Source organism: Pezoporus wallicus, unplaced genomic scaffold, assembly GCF_028554395.1.
Source record: "Pezoporus wallicus isolate ANWC-B61680 ecotype Strahan unplaced genomic scaffold, APGP_CSIRO_Pwel_v1 contig_227, whole genome shotgun sequence".
Lineage (NCBI taxonomy): Eukaryota > Metazoa > Chordata > Aves > Psittaciformes > Psittacidae > Pezoporus > Pezoporus wallicus.
The window spans coordinates 8,365,095-8,381,354 of NW_026635704.1; the positions used below are offsets into that span (position 1 = coordinate 8,365,095).

At 35.8% G+C, this 16,260-nt stretch overlaps 1 protein-coding gene across 3 annotated transcripts in view; it reads right to left on the reverse strand.

Annotated features, from left to right (window-relative positions):
• ROCK1 (Rho associated coiled-coil containing protein kinase 1) overlaps positions 1-16,260 on the reverse strand; it is an 86,563-nt gene that overhangs the window by 53,649 nt on the left and 16,654 nt on the right. For 2 of the 3 annotated variants that reach the window (XR_008970689.1, XM_057397585.1), the window contains exon 2: positions 1,992-2,073. Coding sequence is in view for 1 of the 3 variants with exons in the window: in XM_057397585.1 (XP_057253568.1) it covers positions 1,992-2,073 (82 nt within the window). In the remaining 2 variants the exon portion in view is untranslated. Of the gene's footprint in view, positions 1-1,991; positions 2,074-16,260 lie in introns of those variants that run through there. The other variant, XM_057397586.1, reaches the window with a different exon arrangement.

The following is a 16,260-nucleotide window of genomic DNA, read 5'->3' on the forward strand; positions in this document are numbered from 1 at the left end:
AGGCATCACAGCCCACGACAAGGGGGTTGGAACTACATAATCTTAAGGTCCTTTCCAACCCAAACCCTTATATGATTCTACATGGCAAAAAATTAATAAGGTTCTACATTTGCAAAAATTACTCTCACAACCTCAGGCAGTAGAAGCAAACTTTGGAGCCTTCACAAAAACACAATGTACACCAGAGAAAAATGAGAGGGGATCAGGACTGGCTCAGAGCAATCAGTCTATAAAATAAAGGAAGCAAACTCCCATTTAAAAAGATTTCTAGATTGCAAATACACATCTAGAATCATGATGCAAACTGTTTGGACAGCTAATACGGCAAAAAGATATTATAAGCATTTTTCTATTTGAACTAAAACAAACATGAAAACGCTCCTATATGTCTATTTTTAATTTTTTTTTTAATAAAAATACAAAACAAACTAGACCTCACTGTTCCATCTAAGGCCGCTCTTTGTACATTCACACCTTGCTTTCATATTTCAGCAAACACAGAAGATTAAAGTTCTAAAGGCAGTTTGAAATGAAATAACATGGTTTGTTCTCCACCTTCATATTACTTCAGGTCACATCCTACACCATATATAATTTATACCTACAAGATATTCATTATCAGGCAGTAAACAAGTTTTCTTCTCCTTCACTCAGCCTCAACTGCAAAAGCAAAGCTCTTTGAGTCTTACTAATGATTTCACTATTCATAAAAATTACATTCAAATTATCTGTTGCAATGAGAACTTCCTTTGCCTAACACAACTTCTCTTTTCTCCAAGAGTTTCACCACATCTTCTCTGTAAATAACTGAGTATACAAAATGTGCATGTAACAATGTGCAATATCAAATATAATTTGCATTGTGAAAAGTTAAACAGAACATTTGAACTTAAGCCTCTCAACAACCAGGTTACGTGCAAGTAAGACACCAACTAGGTCTATTGGACTCATTCTCACAAACAGAATAATATAAAATAAAACCCACAAATTCGCTAACATTGCTAAGAGTTGCAAACTAAACTATTTGAAAACACCTTGGAAACGGAAACAAAACCATCAATTTCAATGTAGCAAAGACAAAAATTATTTTAGTCAAATTACATAATATTTGCCACAAAAGTAATTTATTACAACATGTAATTGAGATTCTTATGCCTGTAAAAATCTAACAACACTAGGTTAATTTCAAAGCTTGACCATTCAGTCCACAAGCAGAACCAAGTCTTTAATCAGCAAGTGTTTCTGCCGTGATTTCCAGAATTTGTCCATATGGCAGCCTTTAGAGAAGACTTAACCCTTAAATGCCCTTTTTTCACTGATCATTATTATGAAACTTATGGTACCGACTTCTATTAAAGAAACCAAACAACTTTATTAATTTAAAATGTTATTACAGAGTAGAATGTGCAGGAAATCTGGTAGTGGAAAAATATAGAGTAAACGCAGAAAAATTCTGTAGATACATCAGCTGCATGCACAAATAAACCCAGCAGCTCTGCAGTATAAGAATTTTATGGTATAATGAAAAAGAGACCTTTCATACTAAAAAAAGCCTATGAAACACATGCTCTAGTCTGTCAGTGAACAAATTTTAAATACAGTTTCTTAACACTGTATCCATGTTATTTCATTTCACTGTTAACTGCTTGTGATATATTAGTACATGGAATCACAAAGCAAGTTTTACGGGAATCCAGAGGGCTGCCAAGAACAAAGATAACAGGCCTTTTTCTTAAAAGGCTTTGTGCCACTGAAAACAATGCCATTTACAGCCCAAACACACTTGGACATTCAATTGCTGGGGATTAGATTTCTATAGGGAGCTGCCAGTTCTCACTGGGAAATAATCAGACTCTAAAGACAACTTGCAAAGAATTTATGCACCGCAAATCCCTAGCTGCCTTTGAAAAAGCTAAAAGCACTTACATTTTTTCTTTGTACTGGTATTTATAGTCTTTTGTTATTTAGTAACTGAAACATTAAATACTTACACCTGTTTAAGAAGTTATCAATGTTTTTGTTTTTTCTTAAGGCAGGAAAATCCAAGTCATACACCAAAGCATCTAACCCATCCTAGAAAAAAAAACAAAAACAACAAGCAAAACTAAGTGTTTGGACAAATAATTGTACATGCTGCTAATTGAAGAGATAAGATATAAACAGTTGTCTCTATTAATTTTCCATACAAACGAAATCATTGACATTTATTTACTGATTTAATTAACACGTGAAAATCGTTCACTTCCATGGGAGTCTTCAAAACTCAATTTCCATCTACCCCAAAACAAATATACTTCTATGAATTATTAATTACCTTCTTTAGCTTCACATTTACATGAAAAATATGATTTTTCCACATATAAAAAGAACAAACAGCAGCTCTGATGAAGTTCAATAATGTTTAAAAATCCCACCATATCACACAGTAGGCACCTGAACATTAAGTGACAACTGGCAAATAGGACGATGATGGTAATTTATTTTCGAGAGTCAATCCCCACATTTTATTCATTGAATTGAGAGAATTTTCATGAACAAGATATTGGCTTTATACATTCTAACTTAAATCTAGGAGCCAACAGCCACAAGCCCATGTGGCATTACTACCACAGAATACATCCATATGAACAAAAATGAAACAAAACTACCAAAAAAAAACCAACAGAAAAATATAACAATAATGAAGACAGCTTTAAGGTCTTGTTAAATGCAACAAACTTCCCAACTTTTAAGTCTAAATTTTACTACAGGTATAGATGATTCTTCAGTGGACTGCATCCTCTCAGAGAGGACCTAAACCAGATGTTTTGCTGAAAACCACAGATATGGTACCTAATGAAAAATGATCAAGGGAATCATATCATGAAGAATCAAGAGCAGTAGGGAGTCTCCTTTCTCAATGTTTAAGTACAATGCAAAAATAGAGGGAGGTCATAATATACAAACTGATGGATGTCAACAGTGTGTCAGGGAAGTACTGCTATTTACTTGTCCAATTTTTACCTACATGTCTATGCTACCTGCTATTCACCTCTTGACAGTGAGAGATTAGACCAGACACATCTTTGATCTGATCAGTTCAGATCTGATTAGACCTAATTTGAATGTTTTCAGCTTTTATAAAATTATGCAATACAGGATTGAAAGCTACTCCATCAGACTTTAACCACTACATCCATCAAGTAATTATGCCTGAAGAAAAGCTAGAGTATAAGCTTTTTGAAAGCTTATTTTCCAGGAATATATAGTAGAGAACACACTTGATGTAGATTTTCAAAATTAGTCCTTAATCACTCACTTCAAATTCAAACCTATTCTCTCCCCTCAGTCTTTGGGGGATTTTAAGCTACAAAAAAATCAAATGCTATCAAAATCAGAATTATTTATAGGCTTGCAGTCATTACTTTTGACACATGTAAGACAGAAATTATTTACTTGAAATATAATAAGAGCAAAATTGTGCTAAAATATGAAAGCAGGTAAAGAAGTAAAACCACACAGATAATCAGAATTAATTTAAAGCCTAAATGTTATTATTTTTTTTCATTTCATGAAAAAATTAAGTTTCCTATAATTTCATAAAAACATAACTGGTTTAAGTTACTTCTCCATACAGTGGCTTAATTTGAACTCAGAAATGTTACAACGAAAAAGACAAGAATCAAGAAAAGTATCACAGTATTTTGACAGCATTTAAATAAAGTCAGGTTTTGCATCTTGAGTGCATTAAAGGATCAATCTTTTTGGACTTCCACCAGTGATTAAAAAGGAAAACAATAAAAAAAAACATTTAATGGATCAGTAATATAAATAAGAGAGTAAGAGGCCAACAACAATTTGGAGTCAAGACAGATGTAGAAATAAAGCTAGGGGTGAGAAATAACTTTGTAACCTAGTAAAAAACACCTTTCCCAAAGATACATAGTAAATACCCAGGTAATCCATGAAAGAATTTCAATTTTTGCTAAATCCGACTATGAAGCCATGATAACTTTGTGTACAGCAGTATAAAGAGCACTGGTAGCTCTGTGCATTGTGAGCCCCATGCTGTGAGAAGCAGTAGGCAAAGGAGGCTGCAAGCTCACATGCAGAGATTTTTAAAAGCACATGAATGACAGCGATGAACTGCCAAAGTCTGGGGTCCACTCTGCCCTTAAGCCTTTGAATCTGTGGAGTCAATCAATTTGTCCATGGTAAGAGAGGGAGAACTTTTCCACACATCAAGCTGAAGTACTACCAAATTCTAAAATTCCTGGTTTGCTCTGGGGCACTGCAGCTACCTGCTTCCTTGCAGGGTTTGCCTCAAAAGTCAAAATTCAGTCTTTGTCTTCAGAGGAGGGGAGATTTTAGACACTGCACACAACAATATAGAACAAATGGAAACATTTATAAAATCCTAACATCAATCTTTCTTTTGTATCATACTTCTTCTTTCAAAATATTAAAATATAAGCCTATAAAAAAAAAGCGAGTGCAGAAAGTGTCATGGTTTCATTGATCTGTCAGGTGTGTTGGGTATTTTGTTGCGCTTCTTTTTAAAAGCTCAAAAATCCAGATGAAAAATAGTATACAAACTCACTTTTAACAAGCAAAGGCAAATTTCAATACCGTTTAATTCTGAATTCATGATAACAGTGCTTTTCAGATCTTAGATATGAACTCTCTCAAGTATAACACAAATTTTTGAACTACAGATTCAAGCTGTTGATCTCACAGTAATTTCAAATCACACTTGAAAATCATGCAAACAACATCAAAAGAGGCTAGATGCCAAGAACTGCATATTTTAAAGGCTCTTCAATAATCAGCTCCCATTTGCTACAGTATCCAGAAAGAAGGGGTGGGATTGTGCCCTTATATTAATTCAGATTTGTAAATCCTTAACTCTGAAATCCTTAATTTCTTCAACTGGAAGGAATAATAGCGTGGCATTATTTTAACAGTGGACTGCAAATACAAGACTAAGCTCAAGGCAATTTTACAGAATTGTGAATAATGGAAGTAAAATGTTTAGACACCTAGTGTATAACACAAAACATGGAACAGCCTTTTATTTCACTTACATTAGTTAAAACAGAAAAACTTGTGAATACTGCAAGCTGGCAGCTTCCCTTATTTTTACAAAGGAAAACAGAAGCATAGCTGCTTTAAGTGGTACCACTGGTGAAGAAACAGGGAGGAAGAGCACACAAGCTCAACAATAAGAAGTCAATACTGGTTCAAAGCCATGCCAGTCAGAGAGATGAGAATATACTACAGTTTTAGCAGTAATGGCAAGGAGAAGAAGGATAAAGGCCAAATGAAAGGAGACAGGATCATTATTGCTGATCGGTGTAGATAACATCTCTCAGCTTTCCTGTTTCCAAGAAATTCCATCTTACTTTTTTCAAAATACAGAAAGGAAGGAACATCTCTCCTTACAGACCTATAGTAGCTACACTCTCCTCCTCTTAAAGAAAAAGGATACTAAAATGCCATAATAGGCAACCATACATCCAATTAATATGCTTTATTAAAATAAGATGGCCTCACTTTTATGATGGATTTATTGACCTCACTTGGATGGGGTTTTTTGTATGTATATATTTTTTTGTATGTATGTATATTCTTTAAATACAGCATATCCTGAACTTTTTAGAAACAAGTAACATGAGGTATTTTCAGCTAACACTAAGTTCTACCTAATTCTGTCATTATAGAGCAATTTTCCTGTTTAGCTTTGAGGTCTATACAGCCATTTTCCTTTTATGTTAATAGTTAAATTAGATTACTAAAACAAATTGGTTTATAAAAGCGAACATATGACTTCCACTTACATTTTACATGGTAACAGTATTTCAGAGGTAATTAAAAAAGAATGAGGGGAAAAAACTTCCTTTCTAATGTCCTTCACGCAGTTTAATGGGCTGATACAGTCTTTATCACATCCATTTAATGAAATCATCAATGGTTTCATAATCTCCTTTAAATACTTCATTTTATCCTGAAATTAAAAAGAGGCACACTAGGGAGCCATTACAGTGTGCATAGAGTTTTTCCTTACAAAACCAGTATTTCCACATATTCTGCTGGTTTCATGTTGCTCATTACTACACCACACTTACAACTTTCAGAATAATAAATACAATGTCAGTCTGAACACACATACTGCCTCCAGAGATGACAGTAAGGGTGTCTAGGAAAGAGGATATCAACAAGTCCAGCATACAGTAGTACTACTGTTCTGGTGTAATTCTGAGCCAGAAATGGCACTGTCATAGCTAACAGTTGCAGACAGAATTTTCTTCAGTGATTCTGTCTAAGCATTTTCTGTATTTCTTCTAGTCTCTTTGCTAGGTTGGACAGGGCTTTGAGCAATCTGGTCAAGTAGAAGGTGTCCCTGCCCATGGCAGGAGGGTTGGAACTATATGATCTTTAAGGTCCCCTCCTACCCAAACCTTCTATGATATGATGAGATTTACAGCAACATACAGATATGAATTCTACCACCTACAGGCTGTGTGAAAAGTGCACCTCATTTTGAGCTTGCCATTCTTCTGTCACAAAAGGAACAATGACTCTCCCCAAGACACAGCTTTACACAGGTCAATCATGTCTCCTCCAGTCATCCCCTTTCCCAATCATTCATGTATGAAAGCTATTCCAATTACCACCACCAACATCCTCCCAGTGTCTATTTCTACTATATACTTTTTTAACTGGGAGGAAACTTCAAATAGTATTGCAATTGTGAGCACACTGTAAGTACACAACACAGTGTAACGTTTCCTGTTCTGCTCTTCATTAAATTTTAAGTTAACTGAAATATCTGGTTAATTTTTACAGTCACTGTGTACTAAATTGATTCTCTCACAAAAACTGGTACTATGTATCAGATCTAGTTGAACATTCAACAACACAAGTACATACAGATGAGATGGTTTTCTTCCACGCACTCAACATTCACCAATGCTGAATTTCTCCTACCACTTGTAATCCCACCAGCAAACACTCATTTCTTCTGTGATTTGCTATAGCTTTAATTTTTACTAACATTATTCACCATTTTAGATCACTTACAACTGTGAAATAGCACAAACCTGTTAGACTCTATTACTGATTGGAGGCTCCTGCATTATCCACAAGACTATTTTCTTCTACAGAAGAAATAATTAAAAAGCTATATATTTACCATCTTCCTTACTAGCGTTGTCAAAACAGTTTCAAGCACTTAGATAAACACTAAGGTTATACAAATACTTGCATGCCTTAATGAGACATAAAAGGGTACAAAAACAAAAAAAAAAGGGATAAATATCAAGCAGTCTCAGCAATCTTCCTGCTTGTGTCATTTTGTCCAAAAGCCTTTTCTAGTAACCACTTCAGCTTACAAGAGATCCCCCAGCATGAACACTAGAAAGAAGGATACTAGTAAGGAAACTCATCTAAGCTTCTTTATGAAAAAATGTGCAGAAAGATTTCTGCAATAGCCTTTTCCTTTACTTTCCCTTCAGTTTTTCTAAAAATACAGAATGCAATAGCATAAAGTTATTGTTAACATACATATTAACTACACAATCTGAATTTCTCAGGTTGTTAACACTAACTTCTTTGCATTAGGTTCCTCTAAAATGTACTGGGTTTTACTTTGACTGAAGCAGTCCCATATTAAATGGATTTTTTTCCCCACATTCGGTCTACACTTATTTGCAAAGCTTTAATGCAGCGAATTGTCAGTCCTACCATGACCATACTAGACTGCCCCACTTTTAACTACATTCCTGAAGCTCAAAACTCACTACAATTATGTAATGATGGGTTTACTCATGTACGAATTCTATTTAGGCAACTGTATATGTATGTATGAATTAATGTATGTATGTATTAATATTAACGCAATCTTATAGCAAAATTTATCGTTAGGATATTTCAAAACATGCTCCATCAAGCAACTTCAATTCAGCAAAACATTATCTTAGGATTCATAATTGATATAAAGTAAAAAATATAGTATATGATCTACATTATCAGGGTACAGTTACAGAACCTTTGTATTATTTTTTTTTTAAGTTCAAACATTTCATTATGGTATAGTATTATCTAGTGGAAGCATCTGATAAATAAAAATGTACTAAATTCAGTTTGTTATTGAGACACTTGTTTATTTTGCTATTTATCTAGCATTCAAAGAACTAAAAAAAACCTTAAGAGATATTACCAGCATACAAAATTTGCATTCCTGGGACCAACTGGCAGTTCCCCAAGTTTAAAGTCTCTGCTACTTTTCCTTTTTTGGAGAGACCAAAGAAAGTCTTAATATCTACAACTCTATCCATATTTTACTTTCTTGTATTGTAACCATTTTTCTGATTATTCCTATAGTAATAAAGTTTCCCTCCATACTTTAAATCAACAAACCTGACTGATCTCGATTTGCATGTGTTCATCATAATTTCTCATAACATTCTGTCACACAAGTAAGCTCTGTGGTCCACTATTGATAACTAGGAGAGCCTATGAAAATGCTACAAGTGAGAAGCTAGTTTTTATATCCTATTTTTGAAACATGTATGAAAAGTAATAAAGAAATAAATTTGAAGTTTCTTTAAATTATCAGATCTTTGAATTGTCAAAGGGATCTGGGGAGGCTGGAGAAACCGGCAGAGAAGAACTTACAAAGTTCAACAAAAGAAAACGCCTTGTCCAGCACCTGGGGAGGGACAGCCCCAGGCAACCAGTACACGCAGGTGGGTGGAGCTGACCAGCTGGAAAGCAGCTCCGCCAAGGGACCTAGGGTCCTGGTAAACAACAAAGTGACCAGAAGCCAGCAGTGTACCCTCACAGCAAAGACAGCCAACACTATCTTGGGCTGCAATAGGCAGAGCATTGCCAGATCAAGAGAGGTGATCCTTCTCCTCTGCTCAGCACTGGTGAAGGCCACACTTGCAGTGCTGTGTCTAGTTCTGGGCTCCCCAGCAAGACAACATGGTCATACTGGAGAGAGTCTAGAAAAGGGCCAAAAAGCTTATTAAGGGACTGGAGCATTTCTCATACTATTAAGCCAAGGTATCTGGGACTGTTCAGACTGGGGAAGAGAACGCTTGAGCAGGGAATCTTACGCATGTGTGGGTAAGGTTCATTCTCATGGGAGGGAACAAAGATGATAGAGCCAAACTCTTCTCAGTAGTATCCACTGACAGAAGAGGCAATGGACACAAATTAAAAACATGAGATTCCATTTGAACACAAGAAAACACTGTTTTTACGGTGAAGGAGGTTAAACACAGGTTGCCCAGAGAGGTTGGGGTTTTTCCACCTCTTGAGATATTCAAAACCTGACTGGACATGGTGATGAGCAACCTGCTCCAGCTGACCTTACTTGAGCAAATGTGTTGGACTAGATGACCTTCAGAGGTCATTTCCAATTTAAATGATTTCATTTTGTCTAAAACACTAAGCTATGCTTTTGGTTTGCATAAAGGTCATTCCTGCAGTGACTTAGCCTACCAAAAATACCCTGTAACTCCCTACCAGTGGGGCAAATGATTAAAGAAGACTACCTCATTACAAGGCCTAACTTTACATGATTTATGTTTTTCAACCCTTCAAGTAAGTCCACAGCAGCCATTACTCCTTTGTGACAAGGACAGCCTTATTCTGATGCTACTGAATGAATCAAGAGAAAACCCTGGACCCCTCTTTGATACTTACTGTTTTGGGAAATACCTTACTGACACTTCTTTGTTAAAGAAGAACACACACATACAGAACTTTCCTCTGGTGCTCAACATTAATAACCTTTTATTTTTTTAAAAACTGGGCAAGTGTAAATTTACCTAAGAAACAAGTACTAAATAGATCCATATAACTCACTAGTTTCAGGGAAGAACACTGAAGCCAACTTTAGGCCACTGCCAATAGTGTTACATTTATCTACCTCTGATCAAGTACACAAGAGATCCCTCCACCTACTTTTAAGTTAATCACATCAATTTATTTTGCTGTCTAGAGAACAGAAAGCTGCAATTTAGCACTTCATCTTTAAAGTGAACAAGTAAATGCAGACACAGTTAAGACACTTCACTTAAGAATTTTCATTACATTGTTATACTAGTCAAAGTATACAAACTGACATATGAGCCTAAGTACAGGCAGTTGATTCATCGCCCATTCTTGCTGCCAGCATGACACAATTCTACAGAGCTCGCTACTTCTTACTATCTTGCAATAGTCATAAAGAGCTTTTGCAAATTTAAGTTAAATACATAGCCTTTTACAAAGAAAAATTTTTAACTCAGTAAAGACCTAAGAGCTTCATTCAGTAAAGATTTAAATCCTCAATAAGGAGATCTTGAAACATGAAGGTAGGACTACTGAAAGCAGTACAGATTATCACTTTAATTTCAGCCTTTTTAAAGAGTTATTCCCTGTGTAGCTGCAAACTTTATCCATACCACATTTTGTGTAATTACACACACAAGAACGTGTACTCACACACACAAGAATGTGTACTCACATCCTGTTCAAACAACAACTGTTCAATATTTTTACTGACAAATTCCTAGAATACACACTTCCTACATGACTCAGTAAAGGATGAGTTAACAATCAACATCTCAACATATATTGACATATGCATGTATATGTATCAAAATACACACTGTCACTAACACCAGAGCCCACAGACCTCTCAATATTTTTAACATCCATACTAGCAGTGAAGGAAGCGTAAGCCACGTATCAACAGACAGCTATCTATAAAAGCAGTAATGCACTTTAATTTGAACATATTTTTTTCCAGGTGTTGATGTTTTTCCACTGTAGCAATGAATCTTGTCAGCTGAAACATCTCCCAAACTAAAAAAAACGCAGTGCATTATCTGTGAAATCAAGCAGTATACAGTAAGCATGCAAGAGTACTGTCAGTATCCACATATAATTCAGAGAAACTACAAGCCTCAGACTTCCTCTAACATTGAGGGCAAGTCATAGTTCCTTCACAGCAGAGCTCCTCTCTGCCCCGTGACTAGATGCAGGAGCCTTCAATCTATAGCTCTGTTTTTAGTGACACCTATTCAAGGCACTATTTTATGCCTCAAATTATAGGAAGTTCATTGTCTGAAGATGCATTCCAGTGTACTTCAGGGGGGGTTTCTTCCCCTCAAACTTCTAACACTAGATTACAAAACAAATTCCACTACACTGGGATATTTTATTGTGGTTAATAGTCTTTACATCCAAACTTCAATTTATTAGTGTTTTATTTCAATTTAGCATCAGGATTAATTCCATCTAATAATACATCATGAAGAACAACTGTCAGATGACAGAACAGCTTTGTCAGGGAAGATAAAGAACACAGACTAAAATATCACTAGGAACGTGTTTCAGTAAAATCTATGCAGAAACAGGTACAACAAATACTGTTTGAAAATAGTTCAGGGAGATGAGTAACAGCAGCTAAAGCTGATTGCTGTTGAGTCAAATTACTCTCTTTCATTTTGCAGCAAATGAGATCTCTGGATATTTGCAGCTTATTTTCCTGAATAAAGGTACACCTGCATGGGTTGCTATGTTCTGTGGGCAAATTGTTCAAACTATAAAGCTGCTGTTACATATGCAGCACATTCTGATGTCAACAGAATACCTTGCAGAAAAAAAACTATAACAGTTGTATAACTATTTGGAGGGCTACATAGCATCTTGATATTTTAATGTGTAGAAAATAAAATAGCTGGCATTCTTTAGGTTTAAATGATTTATCAGCCATATTTGTCTCATGCTAGGTTTAAATAATGCAGAAGTACAGCTTCTTAAACCGCCCTTTTCAATAAAACTGTATTAGATGTGTTGAATGCATGAACACTTAAAGCACTTAAATATTTAAATAGGGTTAAAAGAAGAGGGAGTACTGGTAGTTAAAGAACTGACTGATGTTTATGACCATGGAAGCAGCATTCCACAGCAACTTCAGCACTTGACGCTAGGAAGTGCCTCACAGGACTAGAGTTCCCAGCTACTGTAACAACTGCAAGTGGAGATGAGCAGCCAACCTGACACAGCAGGGTAACAGTATCCACAGAAATACCTCAGGAGGGGTGGCAGGAGGGTAAGGGGGAAAAAGTGATCTCGCATCCTTTTGAGTTCTCAAAGTTATCATATTCACAAAAAACTTAAGGCAAGCCCTGTTCCCCCACCTCAAATGTAAAGCAACTAGTAAAGAAAATTAAAGCCAAAGCTCACTTGAAATTATACCAGCGGAAGTCCTGTGAGGTCCCCATAGCTTTCTTGATTATCCTGGGAGGACAGATTATTCCACAGGCAGCACATATATCTATGTGTTATAAACCACTTCTGGTTTATAAGTCCCAACATTTTCATTTTAAACACACACACAACTACCAATTTAGATCAATGGGAGTCAACACTCTAAGGAATACCCCCTAGAAAGCAAAAGTAAGATGGTTAAAAGTTAACACTAAGGGTGCAAATACCAGTATGTAACTTCCCTTCAATAAAATCGCATAGAAGACAGATCACAGATATTAAAGAATAAAAAGAAACCGTTCCAGTCCCAGCTCAAAAGTCTTAGGCTTCTTTAGGCAGCAGCCTGCAAGAAAATCAGGTAAAGATTTCAATGAAAAGTAAGCAACTGCACAACTCCATTATGAAATAGGGGTATTCAGCAACCAAAACCCTCCACATCTGTTGCTTGGGAAATTGCTGTCTGACTCTCAGATTTTTTTCCAGGCAGGTATCCATGAAGCCAGACTTCAGGAAGTAAGCTTTAAGTCAGTTGGACAAGATGGGAATTATCAAGATACCAACATGTTCACAAGAAGAAACACGCTACATAGCAAACAACATAAATAAAAGTGCATTAGCTTTTGTAAAAGCTGTTTAATACACTTAAAATGCTGTCTCTAGCTGCCACACTATACCTTTACCTGAAAGTGTTCTGCTATGAAAAACAAGCAAAAAAACCCTCGCAAACCAAACAAACAAACAAAAAAACATTACCAGCACAGTTTGCAATATAGTAAGTCTGTGGAAAGCTAACTAATTTTTCTGTGAAGCAACATCTCATCCACCATATACTATCTGTTGACACCTGACCTGGGTTGCTCGCTGTAAACAAAACTGCTTGTTAACTACAGATTTAAATAATAAGCTATAAAACAATTAAAAGGCAAATTCTATCTTTACCCTTGACAACTCAGTTTCTGGAGATTATATTAGTTCAACAGCTATACTTTAGAAAAGACTCTTCAAAAAGCTGTATCAAAGAACAAAAACAAACAAAAAAAACAAACAAAAAAAAAACAAACTCTATTACTAGTAATACAATCTACCCCACAAAAAAAAAAGTGACTGGAGACAAAGGCTAAACAAACTGAGACAAAGACTAAAAAGTACTTAATTTTTTTAACAGAGGACAGACAATTAATTGAATAGCTTTCCAAGAAAGAGTGAGAACATCATTATTTTTTCCAGAGGTCTGGAAACACTGTGCAAAATCTTCCCTATCCCCCTACCAAAAGGGAAATTCTTCCCTAAAACTCCAGAACAAGCCAAAACACTTTTTCAATTACATGTGAATAGTCACAACTGAAGTCCAGGAGTTAAGACTGTGAAAGAATTATACTAGAAACATTTTGTAGAAACTTAAATAGTAATTTGTAAAGCTATATACCTTTCTTTAGTGTCACATGCAACCCACAGATTGCAAAAAAAGAACTACGGGAAGTTGAGCACAACTCAAGTAGAATATCAGCTCTGAGAAGCTTCTCCGACTGTGCAATCGCCTAGCTACATTTCTGCAACAAACATTCCATCACAAGCAATCACATATCAAACAGATATTTGAAATATGCAACTAAACAAGAACTTAACACAACTTAAGAATTTGTGCATCATTATGCAGCAAACCCTACCAAAGCCCCAGGGTATCTTTTTTTATGTATCTATTAAAAGAAAAACTACACTTTCAATAAAACAGAAGATTTATGTATACATAAAATCCATGGGTTTTTTATATTTATTCTTTTTTCCATGATGAATATAGCCATAAGAATGATCTTAATGTTGGGGAGGGGGGAAAGGGGAGCATTAAATTAACAAAAGTCCTGTGAGAACTGTTTTAGATATAGACAAGTTACTTCTACAACCAAGTATTAAGATTCTTCAGAACTGACAGGAATTTGTTACTAACAGGAACAAAACAGTAAGATTTTCATATTTTTCAGGGATTCTACAATTCTATGATTTTCACTGCTAATATAGAACAAACCACTATTAACAAATGCTTTCCAGGTTCCAGAATCCAATACATTACATTTACAAATCAACCTACAACAACATAGAATCATTGAATAGTTAGGGTTGCAAAGGACCTTAAAATCATCTAGTTGAAACCCTCCTGCCATTGGCAGGACACCTCACACTAGACCATGTCACCCAAGACTCTGTCCAGCCTGGCCTTGAACACCGCGAGGGATGGAGCATTTACCACTACTTCACACAACCTGTTCAAGTGCCTCACCGCCCTCACAGTGAAGAACTTTTTCCTTATACCCAACCTGAACTTTCCATGTTTAAGTTTGAACCCATTACCTCTTGTCCTACCACTATAATCCCTGATAAACATATTGTTACTCACTACCTTTAAGCAATTTTAAAAGAGGTGTGATAGAGACATGCTCTCCTTTTCAAAATTCACCTGAAGAAAAATTAGCATGCACAGACAATGCCATTAGTAACACAATTCTTAATTAATCCTGGACATTTAAGTGTATTTTGAAGCCACTGACAGTGACTACTTTCAGATCAAGACATACTTCAAACTTACTTAAACCAAATCTCTTCTAAGCACTCTTTTTAATGTTTCTGACACTATACAACAGTCACAATTAAAACCTTGAATGCTTTGACTGCATGTTGAAAAAAAAAAAAAAGAAAAAAGAGGTATAACTACAAAATCAAAAACCTACATGAACACATGGTTCCATATACAAGTACTAAAATGTCAGAACAGAACCAAAATTGTCCATGGAAACTTGGGGTGGCTTTTTCCTATTGCAAGTTTCTCCCGCAATAATCAGTAAGGACTTCGTCATTTGTAACACAGCAGCAATACAAGTCAGTTGACGTGGGATTTTCAAGTACAGCAGTTCAAGACTAAAGGATGAGAGGAAGTATTATAAACTCATTAGTAGGATCCAACACTTTTCTTTTCAAAATGTCCCACAGATGTGATTTGCTATGTTTTCAAGTTCATTTAGGGACATACACATAAGGTTTTCAATGTTAGTTTAAAGCCTTGAGACTCAAGCTGGAGGAAAACTAAAGCCATTGACTTCATACACCCAAGAAGGAAAGTATGTCCCAGCATTTCTGATAGAGTTAAAAGCATGAGACACAGGCAGTGGAACTTCATTAAACAACAGTATTTAACTTTTAGAACACTGGGTATTTTCACCAAGCTTATATCTGCTAACACGGGGACGAAAAATGCCAAAATGCTAAAAAATAGCTGAAACAAAATCTTCCAGCAACTTTTCCAGCTACTTTGATATCAAAGAGGAAGTCAACTGTTCCCAAATACTATTCTTCCTATATAACACTCATAACTTGAGAAAAACATCCCCCCCCCCCCCCCCCCCCCCCCCCCCAAGAGGATGCAGTAGATTGATGTATGTCCGATTCTATGATTCTATGTCCCCCAAAGGCATTATTTTTTACTGGATTTAGAAGAGGGGAAAAACAAATCTTAGCCCAAGAGCAAAGAGAGCCAGGGATGTCTGGACCATTGCCACTATCACGGAATCTTGTCAAAGTCTCTCCTGCTTGTCCTTACAAGGCAGAAAGGCTGAGCTTGGGCTGATTAACTTAATCTCAACAGGAGATGAGGGCAAACAATATTTTTGTCACGCCATAAAAGCCTGCCACAAAACATATCAGATCACACTAGCATCACGTCTTCTGTTCCTCCATCCCTAGACTATTTTGAGTAGCTGTCATTCAGTTTCTCATTAAGCAGAGAGCAAGACTGATGAAAACATGTTTTCTAAAAAATAAAACAAAAACTAACAAAAGGCTATGTTTAACTTGCATCAAACTTGATGACTGTTTTTTTCCCAGCATTTGTTCTATGAAAGCATTTTTTCCATTATCCTGTTTAAAAAAAAAAAAAGAAAAATTATGTTCTTGGAAATCTACCTGAACTAAGGGATTAGTGATACCTAGTGTGTATATACCTACAACAATTGGTTCAAAAGCCAT